Source organism: Colias philodice, chromosome 8, assembly GCF_061535455.1.
Source record: "Colias philodice isolate Cphi_HAF_F1 chromosome 8, ilColPhil1 Martin Lab GWU primary, whole genome shotgun sequence".
In the NCBI taxonomy this organism is placed as follows: domain Eukaryota; kingdom Metazoa; phylum Arthropoda; class Insecta; order Lepidoptera; family Pieridae; genus Colias; species Colias philodice.
This window is the reverse complement of record NC_143093.1, coordinates 5,063,107-5,082,647: the sequence shown is the minus strand read 5'-3', so window position 1 is coordinate 5,082,647 and position 19,541 is coordinate 5,063,107. Positions and strand designations below refer to the sequence as shown.

The 19,541-nt window shown below is 35.1% G+C and overlaps 3 protein-coding genes across 3 annotated transcripts in view; 2 read left to right on the top strand and 1 right to left on the bottom strand.

Annotated features, from left to right (window-relative positions):
- The first annotated feature begins 1,310 nt into the window (after positions 1 to 1,310).
- Positions 1,311 to 3,186, top strand: LOC149486498 (uncharacterized). Its single transcript, XM_089698128.1, has one exon. It carries the CDS (start codon positions 1,531 to 1,533, stop codon positions 2,974 to 2,976), a length of 1,446 nt encoding a protein of 481 aa, XP_089554254.1. The 5' UTR covers positions 1,311 to 1,530; the 3' UTR covers positions 2,977 to 3,186.
- A 3,665-nt stretch (positions 3,187 to 6,851) lies between these two features.
- On the top strand, positions 6,852 to 9,699 carry ND-PDSW (NADH dehydrogenase (ubiquinone) PDSW subunit). Its single transcript, XM_089698134.1, has 4 exons — positions 6,852 to 7,024; positions 7,096 to 7,231; positions 7,374 to 7,513; positions 9,520 to 9,699. Exons 1-4 carry the CDS (start codon positions 6,928 to 6,930, stop codon positions 9,624 to 9,626), a joined length of 480 nt encoding a protein of 159 aa, XP_089554260.1. The 5' UTR covers positions 6,852 to 6,927; the 3' UTR covers positions 9,627 to 9,699.
- Positions 9,700 to 9,786: 87 nt separating this feature from the next.
- Marf1 (meiosis regulator and mRNA stability factor 1-like protein) overlaps positions 9,787 to 19,541 on the bottom strand; it is a 32,539-nt gene continuing 22,784 nt past the window's right edge. Inside the window, exons 9-17 of the mRNA XM_089698115.1 lie at positions 19,258 to 19,454; positions 17,780 to 18,363; positions 17,384 to 17,544; positions 15,585 to 15,720; positions 14,727 to 14,832; positions 13,619 to 14,645; positions 13,079 to 13,251; positions 12,568 to 12,664; positions 9,787 to 12,162 (exon numbers count right to left, since the gene is read on the bottom strand). Of these exons, the coding sequence (XP_089554241.1) occupies positions 12,125 to 12,162; positions 12,568 to 12,664; positions 13,079 to 13,251; positions 13,619 to 14,645; positions 14,727 to 14,832; positions 15,585 to 15,720; positions 17,384 to 17,544; positions 17,780 to 18,363; positions 19,258 to 19,454 (2,519 nt within the window). The 3' untranslated portion in view covers positions 9,787 to 12,124. The remainder of the gene's footprint in view (positions 12,163 to 12,567; positions 12,665 to 13,078; positions 13,252 to 13,618; positions 14,646 to 14,726; positions 14,833 to 15,584; positions 15,721 to 17,383; positions 17,545 to 17,779; positions 18,364 to 19,257; positions 19,455 to 19,541) is intronic.

Sequence of the window (19,541 nt, the reverse complement as noted above, 5' to 3'; positions counted from 1 at the left end):
GCCAAGTAGCTCTCTACACGTTGGCCCAACCCGTTGGCCCAACACGTTGGGCCCATGTGTACTGCCACCATAACGTGAGTTATATCTCCGTGTAGGTACTCGATACGAGGATTTGAAAAGGCCATTAACTCAAAACGGGCACTTTTTGAGTTACCGGAGTCTTCATCTAGGGGTGCGATATATGTATAATTAACGTGTAACAAGCGCCTTACATTCAGAAGAAATTATTTTTACACGCTTTATATTAGCTTCACCTGTATGTTTAAAAAGCCAGATTTCGTTCAAACTTTGTAGATTTATTGAGGACCGATGACAATACACTAATTTGATAAAAAATTTCTATTTTTTAGTTCGGTTTTCTATAAAAAGCGTGTTTTTTAGTTTTTTTAAACTATTATTATTATTTATGGCTAATTTTCTGTGATGTTTTAAAAAAAAAAAGACGTGTGGTACTCGGGGACTGCCGCGGTAAAGCTATTGTATGCTATGCATTCAAGCCACACCTCCGTGTCCGTCGGAGTGGGGAGCGTGAGGTTTTTTCGTTACGGAATTTCTCGATTCGGTCCCCGCGCTCAAGGCCCGCTATAGAAGCTATGTAATAGCTAAACAAGAGACCACATTTTTTTTACTTATGCTGAAATCTGATTCGGGGCTGATTCGAAGCTGCTAATAAAATTATTATTATTATCAGTATCTTGCCTCGAATCTGCCCTAATCTGCCTAATAATATGCCGTGTTTTCCAATTACAGCACTAGAGCGCATTATGCGGCAGCAACGCTTCGCACAATCGAGCACTCTTAAAAGTAATGCGCGTGAATTGATGCGTGCAATCGATTTATCGGTAGTAATTATTAATTGTTGGAAAAAAATTTAAAGCTTTCGTTTCATTGTAGTTTTTTCGAAATAATCAAAGTTAATTCAAATTGTGTTAAAAAAATAAATATAAGTATGGATGAAGGTACAAACATTGAAAAAAATGTTAATGAAATAATCAAAATACAAATTTTTAAAAATAACCGTAAATATTTTTCAACCAATTATTATGTATTTCTTTACACATTAATGAGGTTATTGCTAAATCTATGAATATATTTTTTCACGTGTTTTAGTTTCACGTTCCAATTAAGCATCAGCACAATTCGGCATTGTGCGCCACTGAGTCGCATTATGCTCAGTAATTGGAAAACAGCCATCGTTAATACCATCTGTGGCACTCAATTGTCTGGTGGTCATTTTGTACTCAGTAGATTAAAAAAAATCAAATCTGTCAATGTGTCTGTCAACAGTCAACTACCTGTCGAAAAAAGCGCGGGAACCTTCGAACGAAGCGGGTGTAATTTTAATTATTGAGCTTAAAATTATTAATTTAATATATGATCAGTGGAGTTTGGTTTTGTATATATAGTTTATAATTGTAGAATTGTATATATTTAATAAATTTTGTATAGTAGTGTTCGTATAGGTAAGTTTTTTTTATATTTTATGTATAGTATGTAAAAACCAAAAATTCATAGGGTAAGATTCGGTAGATGAACGATCCGCCGGATCCTAATCCCCCAGGGCTGGGTACCCCCGGTCCTGAGGTAGCCAGTTATGTTACAATTTCAAATACATGTCTAGATAAAAATTTAGTTCTGGAGAGTACTCCAAAAAAAAGGCGTCTTAGAAGGAAAGAAAATAATGAATTAAATGAGCTAATGTTAACAGATAATACTTATGTTGATAATAGGCAAAATGAATCTAATATTCAACCTAAAATACTTGATACTAGTTCCATGCAAGATAGTCGATGTGAATATGTAGGTACAGATTCTTATCCTTACATTGTTCATGTTCAGCGAACTGAATCATCACCCGGGGATGGCTCCACATTGCACCCCATAACTTTCGGAAGGTTTTTAAAAAACAATAATATTAAGAATATTGTGTCTGGAAGTATAAAAAAAATAGGCAGAAACCGTTGCATAGTTGCATTTACTACAGCACAGGATGCAAATGATTTTATCAAAAATAAAAATTTAAGCTCATACAACCTTAATGCAAAAATTCCATTGTTTAATATCACTAGAATTGGTATTGTTAAGGGAATACCAACTGAATGGTCACCTGAAGAAATAAAAGAAAATGTGTCCACCCCAGTAGGCTGCGGTAAAATTATTAAAGTCAGGAGAATAAATTACAAAGTAAATGTTAACAGTACTGTATCTTGGAAGCCAACACAATCAGTTGTTTTAACATTTGATGGCCAAGTTTTACCCGAACGTGTGTATGTGTGTTATAACTCCCTACCAGTTAACCTATATATTTTCCCTACCATCCAATGCTATCAATGCTGTCGGTATGGTCATACTAAAAATATATGCCGATCTAAACCCAGGTGTTACAAGTGTGGCCAAGACCATTCCGGTGACACTTGTACAGTAGAAGAAGATTGTGCATCATGTTTATTGTGTTCAGGGTTTCATTATGCAATCAACAAAATCTGTCCAGAGTTTAAACGCCAAAAAGACATTAAAATTAGCATGGCTCAAAAAAACATTTCATATGGTGAAGCAAGTAAACTTTACCCACAAATATCAAAGTCGTATGGGGATGTATTAATATCTTCACCGGCTTATTCATCCCCAAACAGATTAAATGTAAACACTACAAATTCTTCTTACAAAAAAACTTATTTTTTGAAACCAAAATCGCCTCCGAAGATGAACAAGGGTTTTGACAAAATAGCTCACAATACAATTATCAGGGAAGCTCAGATACCTACGCCTGAAAATGGATGTGGTTATCAAGTTGCCCCTAATGATACTGAAACTTCCCAGATAATGGACATAATTACTTCCCTTATCAACACATTATTAAAGAATAACACCTTAAAACCGTCCAACGTTGCCACTTTATATAAATTAATTGATAGTATAAATAGTAATCATGGATTCCAAAATAATACAGTGGAACTGCAGAAGCGTAATACCTAAAAAGTCAGACCTAATTCACATAATAAATAAGCATAATCCTTTTTTAATCGCTCTAAATGAGACTTGGCTAAAACCAAATCTCTTTTTTCGCATTCCAGGCTATGTTTGTATTCGAGATGACAGAGTTGATGGGTATGGCGGTGCTGCCATACTTATTAAAAAGTCAATTCAATTTAAACGTCTAATATTACCAGCGCACAATAATAAATATGTAAATAGTGTTGGCATTAGCTTAAAAAATAATATTTCAATCATTTCAATATATATATCGTATAATTCAGCATCAACGTTTAATTATTTACAAAATTTAATAAGATCAATTTCTACACCTTTATTGTTGCTTGGTGATTTCAATTCCCATCACCAATATTGGGGAAGTAGTATTACTACTAGTAGTGGTGAGCAACTTTTAGATATTATGGACATGCATAATTTATGTATACTTAACACAGGTGAACCAACGCGTCGTACGCGAGCGAATGAAAATCTGAGTGCGGTAGATCTTTCTCTTTGTTCGCCAGATTTAGCATCATCCATATCATGGCGTCCCTTGTCATCTTCATTCGGCAGTGATCACTTCCCGCTATTAATGTCAGTTCCCATAGGAAATACTAATAACACAACAAGAAAGCCACGGTTGAAGTATCTATTGAACAATGCTAATTGGGATAAATTTAAAGAAAAGGTTGATCTACGTATTAAAGATCTACCTGAAAGTCAGGCAGGTAATGAAGAGATTTGTTCTGAATATTTAGCGAAAATATTGATTGAAGCTGCTGATGAAACTTTCCGGCATAAATCTGCTAAAAGTTTTAAAGTTCCTACCCCACCGTGGTGGGATAAAGAATGTAGTGATGCAGTTAAAGAAAGGAAGCGTATGGAAAGAATATATGAAAATGACATGTCTGATGTTAATTTTGAAAACCTCTCTCAAAATATTAACTTTACCCGATCACTTCTCAAAAAGAAAAAACAAGAAGGTTGGAAATCTTTTTGTTCGTCATTATCACCAGATACATGTTCAAGTGAAGTGTGGAAAAACATCAGGCGTTTCCGATCTGCTTTCAGGGAACAAACATCCGTCATTTCTGAGGAATTAGCTTACAAATTTATGGATAATTTAGCTCCATCTACAGCGCCAGAGTACATTGGGAAATCATTACCTATTATCTCCCCTACAGACCACGATTATAGCTCTTTAATAGTATCTCCGTTTGTTTTAGAGGAACTTAAAGGAGTTCTTTCATGTGTTAAAGATTCGGCGCCGGGTATGGACGGGATTCCATATTCCTTTTTATCTCACCTGTCAGAAATTGGTCTAAAATATTATCTGGACCTCATAAATTTAATTATGAGTTCTGGGAACATTCCGCGATCCTGGAAATTACAAGAAATTATTCCTATTTTAAAGCCCAACAAATCTTCAAGTGACGTATCATCATATAGACCAGTGGCTTTATCATCTGTCCTTTGCAAAATTTCAGAGCATTTAATCAAAAATCGACTGGAGTGGTATTTAGAACACTATAATTTTTTATCAAATAGCCAATACGGATTTCGTAAGGCGAAAAGCGCCATTGATAACATCTCCATACTGACTTCTGATATTAATATTGCTTTTTCGGATAATCAACATGTTGTTGCTGCGTTTGTTGATATTCGCTCAGCATATGACAATGTGGTTATCACAATCCTACAGCAGAAACTTTTCAGACTTGGAATTCCTGACGTTTTGATTAATTTAATCATATGTTTATTAGAAGAGAGATATATTGTTTTGAATATTGATGAATCAGTCCATTTTCAGCGTACCATGAGTAAGGGTCTTCCTCAAGGGTCGGTCTTAAGTCCTCTATTATATAATATTTATACACATGATTTAGCTGATTCGTTTAATAATAGAATTAACACCCTTCAGTATGCTGATGATCTTGTATTATACACTATAGATTCTAGTTTAGATTCAGCTTGTAATTTTTTAAATAAAGGTCTCATCGAGCTTAAGGGCTGGCTAGATAAAAATGGATTGGATGTTTCTGTTGACAAAAGCGTCGCTCTGATTTTTACGAGATCGCGAATAGTTCCTAGGGTTGATATTAGTTTTGATGGGAAACGGATCCCACTCCAAAATCATACAAAATTTTTAGGCGTCGTCTTAGATAGCAAAATGTCTGGTACCTTTCACGTTGAGTACATATGCTCAAAATGTGAAAGTATACTTAATTTGTTAAGGTGTCTTTCCGGAGTTTGGTGGGGTGCCCACCCTTTTTGCATGAAATTAGTGTATAATGCTTTGATTCGCAGTATTCTAGATTATGGAACGTTTTTGTTAGAAAGCGGTAACGTAACGGCACTTAAGAAATTAGATCAAATCCAAGCTAAAGCGCTGCGCATTGTGTTAGGTGCAATGAAATCGAGCCCTATTAATGCCCTTCAGGTTGAATGTGGAGATCCCCCACTGAAGATCAGAAGGCAATATTTATCTGATAGATTTTTATTTCGTATAATACAATTCACCAACCATCCATTAATAAACAAGTTGAAAATTTTAAACGATCGGATACGTACATCTTCTTTCTGGAAAAATAAATCATTACCTTGTTTAATTATAAGTTACCGAAAACTCATTTCAATGTCATCTAGTATTTTTCAGTCCCCAGTTTTACCTCTGTATGCATATAATTTCAAGTGCCTTTTGATCAAACCAATTATACGGTACAATATAGGAATCAATAAGAATGATATGAATTCAAATGCAAACTTTAGGTTTAATGTCGATAGGGAGTGGCGCAATTGGCATCATATTTTTACGGATGCATCTAAAACCTCGACTGATAGTTGTGTTGGAGTTGGTATATTACACGTTCAATTTAAGATTACACAAAAGATCAAGTTACCGCCGGAGTCTTCAGTCTTCACTGGGGAATGCTTTGGCCTACTAAAAGCAATAGAATATATAATATTAATGAAGCTACATAAATCTGTAATTTTTACTGATTCAATGAGTTCTCTGCAATGCTTAGATAAATATCCTTTCTATAATAAACCATTTTACCCTGTTATTTTTGAAATCAGAAATAAGTTAGCTGAATGCATTAACCTGGGATACTCGGTGACTTTTGCCTGGATCCCAAGTCATTGTGGAATCCAAGGAAACGATAGGGCTGACAGTTTGGCAAAGGATGCGGTGCAATGTGGAGATATGTATCCATACATTAATTACCCTCATGATCTTATGACATTACCGAAGCGATATCTCTTTGAAGCGTGGAATACGGTCTGGGCAGATACTGGGCAGTGTAAGGGAAGGAATTATTATAAAATTCAACCGACAATACCAATAAAGCCTTGGTTTGTTGGTGTTGAAGCAAATAAATTAGTTGTATCTACAATAAGTCGCATGAGAATTGGACATATGTGTATTCCTAGCCATCTAGCCAGAATTGGCGTATTAAATACTGAAGTTTGCGAGTGTGGAGAGAGTGAGGGAAATATAGACCATATATTTTTCTCTTGCTCTTTATACGATCATTCTTCCTTTTATAATTCATTAATTTCCTCAAATGTTCCTCTTCCTACTCGTATGTCATATCTTTTAATGTATCCTAAAAAATATTTTATTAATATATCTATCTTTATATTTAAGAATAACGTCAAATTGTAAGGTTTATTATTTTCCATTTAATCTATTTAGTTTATGTAAAAAATATGTAATAATATAATGTTATTTGTATTGATTTTTCCTAACTCTTCTGATCACCTTGCCTTTCCTATCGTGGTCCTATCCTTTTTTCCCGTGTATGGATTCCCTACCTTTTACTTGACACTGGCAAATAGTCATATCTTCTTGCCATTATAAAATAAAATAAAACTACCTGTCTATCATTGTCATTGGCTCATTGCTTTCTATTTAGATTTTGGAAGCGGATTTTTATCCGAATTGTTTTAAAAATGGTTCAAGGCGGTGGTGAACCCGATGATAATCTTTTTAGGAGTTTTGCGAGTGCCATGTACAATACAATAGATGCACCGGTAACATGGTTTAGAGGTATGTTTTCTTCTAATGACAGCTTCCAATGTTATGTAAGCTAGACTCTAATATTTTATTCTAATCTGCAGAAAAAGTAGTCGAACCTAATCAAAAGAAGTATCCGTGGTATCACCAACAGTTCCGCCGTGTACCTACTATCGATCAGTGCTATAGCGACGATGTTGTATGTGACTTCGAAGCGAACACTCAATTTAAAAGAGATAGGTTAGTATTCATGCAACCCTATTCATAAATTGTTTAGCGATCTATTGCAGTAATATTTATTTAGATAATATTAACATAAGGTAATATAATTATAATAAAAATAATTAAAGAATTAATTACTTATATCAATAGTAATTTTTAGGGCTGTGGACTCCGAAATTTTAAACATACTTCGCATGCGATTTGAAGATTGCATGATTTACGAAAAACCAGATCATGAAGTGAAATGCAAACCTCTCTGGGAAAAATATAAGGATGCTGAAGAAGCCTGGTTTATTAAATGTAAGTTTAATAGTTATTAAATATTGTTAAACGAAACCTTTGAAACAAGCTAAACAATCAAATTCATTCAATCAATGTCCAATCAGTATATGTATGTACTGTAATGATTTAATTTCTTACTGAATGAAGGCAGTAAAAAATTAACTAAATGAACCTTATTAAAAATTATTTAATTTTAGTGTAAAAACAAAAAATTAAGGATAAATATTGAGACTTACCATTTTCTAAAGTAAAACGCCAAATGTGCGCTGGACAGTAGTTGCAATTATAAGATTGCAAAATGCTCAATCATCCATGCCTTCATATGCAGCTTCCCAAATAACTTATGAAAATCAAATGTCTCATCATCAAACAGAATTAGTATTCATGCCTATAAAATAATAATTTTCCAAATTGGTCCTAGCATCTTTGAGTATTTGAGAAACATATTCTTTTAAACATCTTTCCACCAATAATGTGCTAGGGAAATGTGTCCTGCGAGGATGTATATGCAAGGAAAATATGTGGTACTGAAATGTGTTGAAATGTCTTCAATTTCCTTTTCAAAATTATAGAACTAATAAACATACCTCGAACACATCTGTCACTTGTTTTGTATGTGTAAAAAACCTAGCACCACTGAGCCGTTTCCATCAGAGCGAGGCGAGGTACATGAAGCGATATGATTGGTTCTTTAAAAACACATTCCTCGCTACACATCCTTGCACATTATTGTTGGAAAAGCACCTTTATGCCGAAATTAATGTACTTAGGCCGGGACTCCACCAAAGCAGAGATGTGTGCGGTGTGCTGTGTGCTGTGCGAGAAGAGATGTTTTTCAGCTCGCGGGACTCCACCAAAGCGGAGATGTGTGCGGTGTGCTGTGTGCTGTGCGAGAAGAGATGTTTTTCAGCTCGGGTACTAGCAAGATGGCCGGCCGGCGCGCGCGCGGGGTTCTGCGGGTTGCTAGCGGGCGAGAGGGGGGAGGGTGACATCGCTCACTGCACGCCGCTCACATCTCTCGTCTCCACTGCGCGTCGTCCGCGCACAGCTCACATCTCCGCTTCCATCGCGACATACAAATATTACACATCTCCGCACAGCGATCTCCACTGAAGCTGAGCGGAGAGGAGACGTGTCAATAACTCAATTCTATTGGTTGTTTAAAAAACATCTCCTCTCCGCTCGTCTCGTCTCCGCTTTGGTGGAGTCCCGGCCTTATACAAAAATAAATAACATTTTATATATTGCATAAGTATACAAACACCAAAAATGAAAAAAAAAAATGTTGGCCATATCTAAAGTAAGCTCTAGGAAAAATTACATTGATTTATTACCATACCTAAGTGAACTGCATTCAAAGTAAATTAGTGACTAGAAACAGCACTCCATACATAATACGAGGAATTATATTCGGGAATACAATAGTCCGGGATACATCACCCATTTTTGCAAGTGATTACTATCAAGCTAATTTTTCGTGAGTAGCTTTATTTTGATGAGATGCCCAATAATTTCATGAACGAAACTCTCGATTGTGGTAGCTTACAGAGGTAACAAGGATAAAAATTTTTGATTTGACGGTTCTCAAATATTTATTACGCAATTTGTAGGACAATATGTCTGTTGAATTATATAAGTATTAAATAAGTGAAAATAAAAAATCAGCTGGTTACTAATCATTTATGATGACTTCGTTATCGATACACATTGGAAAGGGGGACTCTTTGATCAAACCATAGATTTTGTAGGACAAATATTTTTTCGAATAATTTAGATAATTATCTTGAGATTGAACAAAAAAAAAACATTCAGTTAGTAATTAATATTTGAGAACCATCAAATCAAAATATTTTATCCTTGTTTCCTCTGGTAGCTACCACAATCGAGAGTTTCATACATGAAATTATTGGGCATCTCATCAAAATAAAGCTACTCACGAAAAATTAGCTTGATAGTAATCACTTGCAAAAATGGGCGATGTATCCCGGACTACAAGTTAAAACATGTTATAATGCCCTAAACAGATGGTGACCTGGGCGCATACGGCGACGCCCGCAAAGCTTACATGAAGCAGAAACATCGCATGATCTGGGAGAGGCGTCACGGACCTCTGTCTGAACAGACAAAGTGAACAGTGAGAAGAAATGAAATAAACCATAAGTAGCTAAATAATGTTCATTGCAGTAATAAATTGTTATAGCATTTTTCTGGTTTTTTTTTTATAATAATTTCATTGTTTATACATTGTTGTAATGATTATTTGGGTAGAAGCAATAAATAAAACACACGTCTAAAAAAATAACATTTATTTTCCAACCTACATTCATTTTCATGCAATTACGAAGGGATATAATATCCATACATACACAGATACTACAACAAAAATCAATAATCACAGAATTACGAAGATGTAGAAAAAATACGAACATCTTCACTTACCACTACTTGAAACATCTTAAAATCTAAATACACATTTAAAATTATTGGTCACGAAAGTAAAAACAAATTGGCTTACATTCATTTGCTATTTAAAGAAATTCAAAATACAACTGGTAATTTTACTAATTCTATAAATGAATTTCTAAAAATCTTAAATAGTTTAAAATTGTTGAGTCATGATGGCAAAAATTCTCAAAATTTGCTTACATATAAAACTGGTAAAAGTTTTATTAGAATTTCATTTGACGATAATTAAAGTACGATATTATTAAATAGCTCATGAATTAATAAATATTTGAGTGGAGAAGAAACAACTTATTGTGTTTATAAAAATACTTGTATGTGATATAAATAGCCACTTTTAGTTATCTTTTAATACAATAACTCCGCTTTTATTGTGGCTTTAAAATGCAGACTGGCAGTGTAATAAATAAATATATTATTTAATCAACAATATTGTAATTCGTGCAAAGGGTCTGCCTACATAGAAAGATTTTAATAACACCTCAATTTTAGATAAATTACATTTTTGTTGCTCCACATTAATATCGTAAGAGAATGGCTATGTAAATAAATGTGTAAATACAATGTACCAATTCGAATATATTATGTACACTTTATACATAAACCTTTATTTCTCGTTAGATACAAACAGTTGGTACTTTAATATCACAGAATAAATTGTATGTAGTTTCGATTCACAATTGTTTCTTCCAACACATTTATTTACAACTCATACATAAATAAACTGGTTGTTAATACTTAAAAAGTAACAAAAAAATTACTTACAATTAATTAGGCTAAGTTAATGATAGTCAAAAACTTAACTAAACCATTATTCTAATTTGTTGTTCAGACAGTCGTTTGGTAACACATGTTAGACCGTCTGTTTCTTTATGTATAAGCCTTAAAATAAAACATTCTACTCTATATCTTACATTTAAATATTTATATAAAAATATAATAATATGTACGCGTGATATTAATGTGGAACGACGGAACATTAGATAGTTATCGAAACTTATAACCATTGCACAGACACAAGCAATATAAAAGAGGCCTAAAGTGTATTTATTCGTTTTCAATACTTTTTTGAATATCTTTAATTGACTTAATTTTAGCCACGTTTAGCGTCCGCTTTTAAAATAAGTGTGAATTTTATTAAAGTATTGTCTTTTCATTATCATATTTTTGCCAATCTATATAGTTTAAACTTCATTAATGTTTAATGTAATAATTTAATATAATATTCCTTTTGGTTGTATTGGCCACACTTACCCAGACAGTAATACATATAAAAGCGGATACTAACGCAAGTTTCGAGAATTATTGGCTCAAAACACATGGTTTATAACTTATTCAACAGGGCGTATAGTATACATTTCGACAATATAAAATATACATTTTTTATCTAAAATTATAAATTCGAATTATGATATTCCTTATATTCGATTAGAAAATTGGAATAACGATTATTATAATTTAACAGTCACCAAATAAAATTCTAAACGAGTCACGCATTTAAAGCCAATATTTTAAATAAAGCATCTATAGAAATAATGGAGATCATATATCAAAGGATAATTTTTACAAATAAAATTAACATTTTGTATGATTATTGTACTTTACGTGAGCATTCGTTAAATGTTACAAGTGCCCTTTAAATTCATTTCCTATGTATAATATAAAACATTGAGCATATGATTTAAACGATATGTCGGTTGATAAAATACAGTAACTAATAATAAAATTATAGTATGTACAAAAAAAAACTTATGTTCTATTTAATGGGTCAGTGTCAAAATGTAAAATAAGATATTAACGAAATAATAAATAAAAATAATAATGTAGTGGTAAAACATCATATAAAAAGGTGTATGTAATATTTTTAAAATGGCTTCCATTAAATCTAATTTTCGAATTTCGTATCGATCCCCCATAGCACTGTAACATCTCTCGAATGCGTTACTTAACCTAAATAAACACACAAAAATATACACAATCTAAAACGTTATTGTTATAGACATCACATTCTTAGGACATATATTTGTCTTGTTGATAAAATTCGTTGCAGCCCTTCAAATATAAACGTTGGCAAAGTGGACTGAACACATGCAAACATCACACAGAGGAAACATACTGGAAGGGAATGCGTTCTCTTAACTATAGTAATACTGTGGGAATGATATATCACGCCGCATCGAACTGGGCAGCCAGGCGCGTGCGACCTGCACAACATTATCACATATTTATTTATTTATTTATCTTTTATTGCTCTTAGATAACTTAAATATGAACTTAATCTAATTATAAATTAAAACAACTGGCGGTCTTATCGCTAAATAGCGATTTCTTCCAGACAACCGGAGTACGGAAGGTAATTATTTGTAAAATGGTAAACGTAAATAAATTGATGTTAAAAAAAATCTGAATAAAACTACACATGATCGATGCAAAAAATATAACTGAGATGAAACATAATATGTTTCATTAATCTGATTTCGATCTGTCTTAAGAATCTCAATTTTATATAAACTTCCTTAGAACACATAAAAATGTTAATAAGTAAATTCTTACAAATTGATAACTAAATAAGTACATATAATATTGAAGAGAAGAACAAAGTAACTTACGTTTATCTTGAGTGAGTAAAGCTGTTGGCTGAGGTAGTGCGCTGGCCGGCGGAGACGACCATATATTGGTTCTCGGAGATTCGAAAACGCGCGAACCCTGTTCAATATTACATGTTGGTTGTATTATTATATTTTAACTTATTCAATATAAATAAAATTATATAAGTATATATAATATAGTATAGCTATCGGTTTAAATGTGTTGATTTTGGCGACAATGGTTTTCATATTAATTTTATGACATTATAGCACTTCTATAATGTCTTGTTATTTAGATTTCTATGGTTATAACAAAGAAGGAACATCTCACTTTAATTTTAATGAGAAATAAATAAAACAATAATAATAATAAACTAGTTACGTGTACATTTAAAGAAAGCGGAAATATTGCTATCTAGTATATTATTTATACACTAATGACAAGATAAATGATTTATTTTTAGCGGTTATTAAGATAAAAATCACTTTTAAAAATATTTACTATTTTTTTTTTATTTAGATAAGCTCTCACCTTTTGTCCGGGCGGCGTGTCGTACACCGAGTAGTCCTCCTGCGGCAACGCACGCGCGTGTGTGACGTCACGTCGCGGCGGCACGCGCACGCCCACACGCACGCGCCACTGACCGCCTTCCGATGCGAACACGCTGCTTTGTGATTGGAGGAACTCGATTACTGCGTCCACGCCTGTTACAATGAGATAATAAATCATTTACACTTATTTACTAATAAGCATTTTACAGTAACAATTTTACAATATAAGTATTTATAACTATCATTTGAACTAAGAACAAACTGGTAGACATTGAGAATCGTAGAAGAATTATTGTTTGAATATTTTAAATCTATCTACATGAAATAATAAAATTTAAACTGAATGAAAATTTCTGTTTATAATAAATGAACATTTAGATAAAAGAATAAGAATTAACATAGCAAACAGAATACTGACATTTGAAATCGATATATTATATGGTTTTTTATAGAATTACAATTAAAAGTGCAAATAGATAATCTATGAATACGAAAATAACAAAACTTTAAAATAACATACCCAATTCGGCCTTGGGGAAAGACGGCCCATATCGTTTCGTATACTCCAAGAATATTTCCATCGCCGGAACGGGACGAGAGCGATCCAACAGGATCATAGTGACGCGCCACACCACACGCCACAGTGTCGATAAGCGTACATAGCGCTCCGATATTTCAATCACACCGGTACTGAGAAGCTCCTTCAAATCCGGCTCCATTCCACTCAGCTGAGTGAACGCATTAACGAAATACTCTTCAGTGGAACCGCGGGCGACGCTTCTATCAGCTGATAATACAGCGCAAGCTGCAAGTGCGGCGTTCACCCAAGAACAATTTTCATCCGCCATTCTAATCACGCCCCCCTCTATACGACCTCCAGCGGCGTATACGAGAGCTTCGAGCGAATTCACTTCCAAAATATCAGGTTGTATCGGAGCGCCGTACTGTGACACGTAACGCGCGGACAGCGCTGACAGAGCTATCGGAGAGAGATCTCTGAGGCGCTGCGCCATAACAGAACGTGCTAGTGGTGTTGCCAATCGCACGCTGCGTTCTCCAGTAGATTCGCAGTAAACGGTAACCATTTCCGGTATTAATTCGAAGAGCTCCACCAATTTGACACAACCGTAGTGAGCGACGCGCAACTGTCTTCCGAAATGTGCGTGATAGGCGGGTACGAAACGAGAGAACTCCATGCGGAAATTAGGCGCGTGGCAGAGCAGTTCCACCGCTTGTGCTGCGAATTGAACGGTTCTGGCGCGTTCTTCGGCCGTCGGAGTTCTACGAGGAAGGGATATCGATCCATCTGAGCCGATGATAACGCTTCCAGGAAGCACTCTGTCCATCAGCTCTTCGAGCGTGCACACCCCGTAGTCGACGGGTGTGAACGGACGTCCGATCGTAGCTTGGTACAGTTGCGGTATGTCGTGAGCGTATATTGTGCGACCCGGTTGAGCTTTGAGAACTTTCACTAGATCCGAGGTCCAGCGGCGATTTTGTGCGGCAGCTGATATCGTAATTACGCGATACGAGCCCGATCCGAGGACCTATAAAAATAAATTGGTTATAATAAACTAATATGAAGAAACTGTTATATACATTTTTATAAGTTTGAAAGTAACAATTACCACGATAGTTTTGCTTAAAGCGGACAGTAAATCCGGCAGCTTAGTGAACCCATAGTCCGCAACGCGGCATTGGCGCCCAAAGTGATGGTGAAATGCCGGAATTAACCTCATGGAAAGAAAAATAAAAATTAGAATAAATTGTGATGCACAACAGAAATTAAAAATCCACCAATAAACCAATATTATCAAAAAAATTTCAATATTGCAAATTTTTCTCCACCAAAATAAACTATAACTTCGAAATCACATTAGAAATTTGACTAGCCTGATCACCAAACACTATATTTCATCAATCATTTCCATTCATAATATCTAAGCAATATAAAGAGTTCCTTTACATATCACTAGTAGCATCTCTAGTTACCAATGGAGACAAAGTTGAAACCTACAAAGAAACATAACAAAGAAGAAAATGGCCTGGAAGAAATCGCTTTTAAGCGATAAGGTCACCTTTTGTACTTTACCTCGAATCTATACAACTATATATTATATACTGTAATGTTAAATGGTACAATAAATAGTTAAATAAAATAAAAAAATTGGTTGTTTGTAAAGTAGGTTTACGATCGAGATGTTTACGTGATAACGTCTTATTGGTGGCAGCGCTCGAGATGAGACGGGAGATCGGTCCGTCTCTCTCTCGTTATACCTGCGATCGCGCTCGTGAGGTTATGGTGTGACACAAGTTTCTGAACATGTCACCCGACTAAAACGATTTTAAAAACGTTATCACGTTAAAAAAACGTAAACATGTAGGTACCACGGGCGAAGCCGGGGCGGACCGCTAGTATATTTTATACTGTAATGTTAAATGGTACAATAAATGGTTAAATAAAAATAAATAAAGACTACACGTACTTGCTAAACGGTATGGAGCACTTGGGCGCGGTGCGCAGCAGGTCGATGAGCTCGCGCTCGAACAGCGCCAGCATCGGCTCCAGCGCCTGCGCCGTGCGCCCGCGCTCCCGCTCCGCGCTGCAGCCCGACACCTCACCTGACACACAAAACACTTTTTTATTATTTTTTTGAAGTGAAAACTTCTTTAGCGGCGTTGAGCACTTTTCTGTAATGGGTATAAAATCTTAAACTCGCGTCAGGACACGTGACCTGATCGAAAAAGCGTAAGACGGATACCATTCCAAAATATCAAACATGCTGAACGTTAATAATCAAGTTTTCACTTCTGCCGGCACTCCCGGAGTGCAACCCGTCTTTTTTAAAATTATAGGACATTATTACACAAATCGACCTAATCCCACAGTAAGCTCAATTAAGGCTTGTGTTGTGGGTACTAGGCGACGATAAATATAATATTTAATAAATACATATATTAGAGCGGGCTCCAAGGAGATGTTCGTTTGCATAAATAGCGGACCTAAATCTGACTTCTGATATATATTGTATAGATCCCAGACATCCTATAGACAGATGTTGCCAACCAGTTTTGTGGTCCCCTTCCCCGCACCCCGGTAATTAAATATGGCATACAAAGAAAAAAATAAACATTTCCAAAACATGCCGCGTGGGGTATCAAATGAAAGAACTTATTGAGTAGATCACGAATATATAGCATACTATAACATTTCTTACACTTTCTCTAAGATTTTTTAGAAAATTTACGAAAATGGTCCATTTTTGAGTTAACTTTAAACCACTATAGATTGAAAACTCATGAATATATTTTTTAAATTATTATTTTAAATAATTAACAATAGTCCATTGTTTACGATTCAATAGTTCGTACAGTGAAATAGTTGCATGGGGGAGTGGGGGGAGCATCCAAAGATGGCGAGTATATTTTCAAGTTTTTGTCATTTGTCATCAGGAATTGAAATGAAATGAACACATAAACTTGGAAAGTTTATAAGGCGGCCTTATTGTATAAATTATACTCTTCCAGGCAATCATAAAAATAAAGGATGTGTATGATAATGGTAAAATGCACTATGTATTAGTTTTTTTCACTTCGGCCACGTATTAATTGTACACATTATTTTTTTATAGTAAGTAATCACTTATTTCAGAAAAAATCTATTTCGATTTGACCAATAAAACAAGTAAATAAATAATAATAATCAGGCGAATCAATTTATGAATTAAGAGAATTGACAATATGTCTTTAACTTAAAAATTTGTGTTTATATTTATAATGATAATTGATTACAGTTTTGGGGAAGATGTAAATCAAGTAGATAGATAACAATCCGAACAAGTATATAAAATTTGTATCTAATATCTATTACAATACGACTTTGTTTTAACAAATAAATAAATTACGAAACAAGGCCTTGTTTACCGCGTATTTAACCTAAATAAATTAGAAACTCATTATCATTATAACAATTGAAAACCGTTACATGGAACGGAATTAAAGTCTTATTTCATTAATTTTATTTACGTAATATCCTAGAGAAGAACACGGAATCTAACTTACTTGAAAAAAAAATAAGACTAACATATTCAAAACGGCGTTTTCATTAACATAATTTGTAATTTATTTAATTTATTTGTTATTTAATATATAATAAATAATAATTAATAACTGATATTATAATTATTTCTAACACACACATAATATACATACAAAATTTTCAAATTCAAATTCGAATTCTTTATTTGTGTAATTTTTATACATTAATATGAAATTTAGAACTCACTATTATCAATGCAAGCGGGTGCCGAAGCCCAAGTGAGATGACGCGAAGGGCTATCCTTAACTTCCACAGCAGTAATGCTACGCAACAATAGTTCCAAGGCAACGCCGTTCCTTGCGTCGCACAGTAGCGGCGGGAACATCGCTTCATAACACTCCACGAAACTAAAAGAAAATAATTAGTGTTTTTACCAAAATAATTAGTCTTATTTTGCATTTATTCAATCCCAAGTTTATGCATTATGAAAAACAAGCAAAGAATGAATTCAACAAATATTATACAATGTCTGTTAAAAGATTACATTACAGTAATAAAAAGATACCTTTATTTCTTATGTATCGTATGTATCTTTTGAATTCTACAAAATAAACAAAATATTAACTGTTAATTTAAACTTACCTCAATAAAGGCAAGATTCCACCATGACTCTCTAACAGCATCTGAGTATTCTTAGCCAACACTGCTACTTCAATATACACCGGCTGCAGGATGCGGCTGCCATCATCGTGTCCTGTATTCATCACTGCATGGATATGGCATTTCCACGGTGCCTCCTCCATTTCGGTACTCGTGACGGGCGTGAAATCCACCAATTGCACTACACGGCCGTATCCCTCGTGTATAATGACTGTATCTCTAACTTTGGCTATATCCGAGGTGGTGAGGGCGCAGCAGTGGCGGCTTGCGTACGCGTCACGTAAACGTAGGAGCGGGAGCGTGTGGTTCGTTTGATCTAGGAGTATTGCGCGGAGTCTGGCTCTGAGTACATCTAGGTTTGGTGCTGGGGAGGGTCTTCCCAGGGACAGTTCGAGCCTGCGACCTGCCCACTGGTTGTCAAGGCGCCGCTTGTGCACGCGCGCTATGGCGAGCCGCGCGTCGCCCTCCGAGCGCAGGACGACCGTGGCTTGCGGCCCGTCCCCAGCCGCCCATACTGATACGCGCACCACTGGCACGTACTGATTGAATAGTTTTATTAACATCTCCTGTAACAAAGAAAATAAATTGTTTTTTTTTTGTTTACACTTTTTCGTTTGAATTTAATAACAATTAGGTATAGAAGGCGTGTAGTGTCGCTCACGAATAGCACTACTCCATCTATTCCCGTGGATGTCGTAAAAGCCGACTAAGGGATCTCTACCGAGAGGCGGGCAGCAGCGCCTCTTGAGAATCATACCACCGTACTGCGATCACCAACACGCCTGCCAAGCGTGGTGATTATGGCAAATTTCCCCCAAAATGTAACCATGACAAGTACAACTCTAACAGCTGGACGCAGATGGCTGACCAAAGCCAAAGACCAGAAACTGTGGCACAATATGGGGAGGCCTTCGTCCAACAGTGGACTTATCCGGGCTGAATGGATGGATGGATGGATATGTATTGTAAACGTGAACATAATCTTAATGTCGAATCAATTTTATGCAAAATCCACGAATATCGAAAATATGAAAGTCAACATTTTTTATCATAATTTTTCATTATCTAACACACTCACATTCATACCTTTTAGATTTGGTAGGATTAAAATTAAATATATATATATATATATATATATATATATATATATATATATTTTCTCTTTACTTTTTTGTATTAGTGTTTTTAAGGTAAAGTTGTCTTCTGATAAAATTTGTAAAACTTTAGGCATTTTGTAGGTACGTAAACTTGTGTATTCTCGTATGATATCCGCGAGAGGGGCTGGTGACCTGTACCTCAGACTTCTATGTAGTCTATTTCAGGCACCAGTTTCTCACAACGTTATCTTCTACTGTACATTGTGTAGTATTAATAAGTTTTTGTAACCTTTCTAATGTTGTGAGAAACAAATAAAGACCATTTTATTTATTATTTATTATTATTTTATATTATTTCCCCACCTGCAACACGACCGGCTCGTACGGCGGCAGGTTGGCCACTGTGAGCTCCGCAGCGCACTCATCTCCCTCCGTGCTCTGCTCACTGAAGCTGGCGGACGAGTTCCACGGCGACACCGCACGGCTCGCGCTCAGCTCGCGGCGGCTGTCGTCGAAGCTGTTGCTCGACGAGCACGCTGAGCGGTCGAGCGACGCTGAACCTGATTGACAATTAAATATTAAAATGATAAAAAAAATTGGTTGTTTGTAAAGTAGGTTTACGATAGAGATGTTTACGTGATAACCAT

Excerpts from the sequence above, each read along its gene's own strand:
- LOC149486498 (XM_089698128.1), top strand. The coding sequence starts at position 1,531 with ATGAACGATCCGCCGGATCCTAATCCCCCAGGGCTGGGTACCCCCGGT.
- ND-PDSW (XM_089698134.1), top strand. The coding sequence starts at position 6,928 with ATGGTTCAAGGCGGTGGTGAACCCGATGATAATCTTTTTAGGAGTTTT. Across the intron at positions 7,025-7,095 it reads ACCGGTAACATGGTTTAGAG|AAAAAGTAGTCGAACCTAAT; the intron begins GTATGTTTTCTT and ends TCTAATCTGCAG. Across the intron at positions 7,514-9,519 it reads AGAAGCCTGGTTTATTAAAT|ATGGTGACCTGGGCGCATAC; the intron begins GTAAGTTTAATA and ends TGCCCTAAACAG.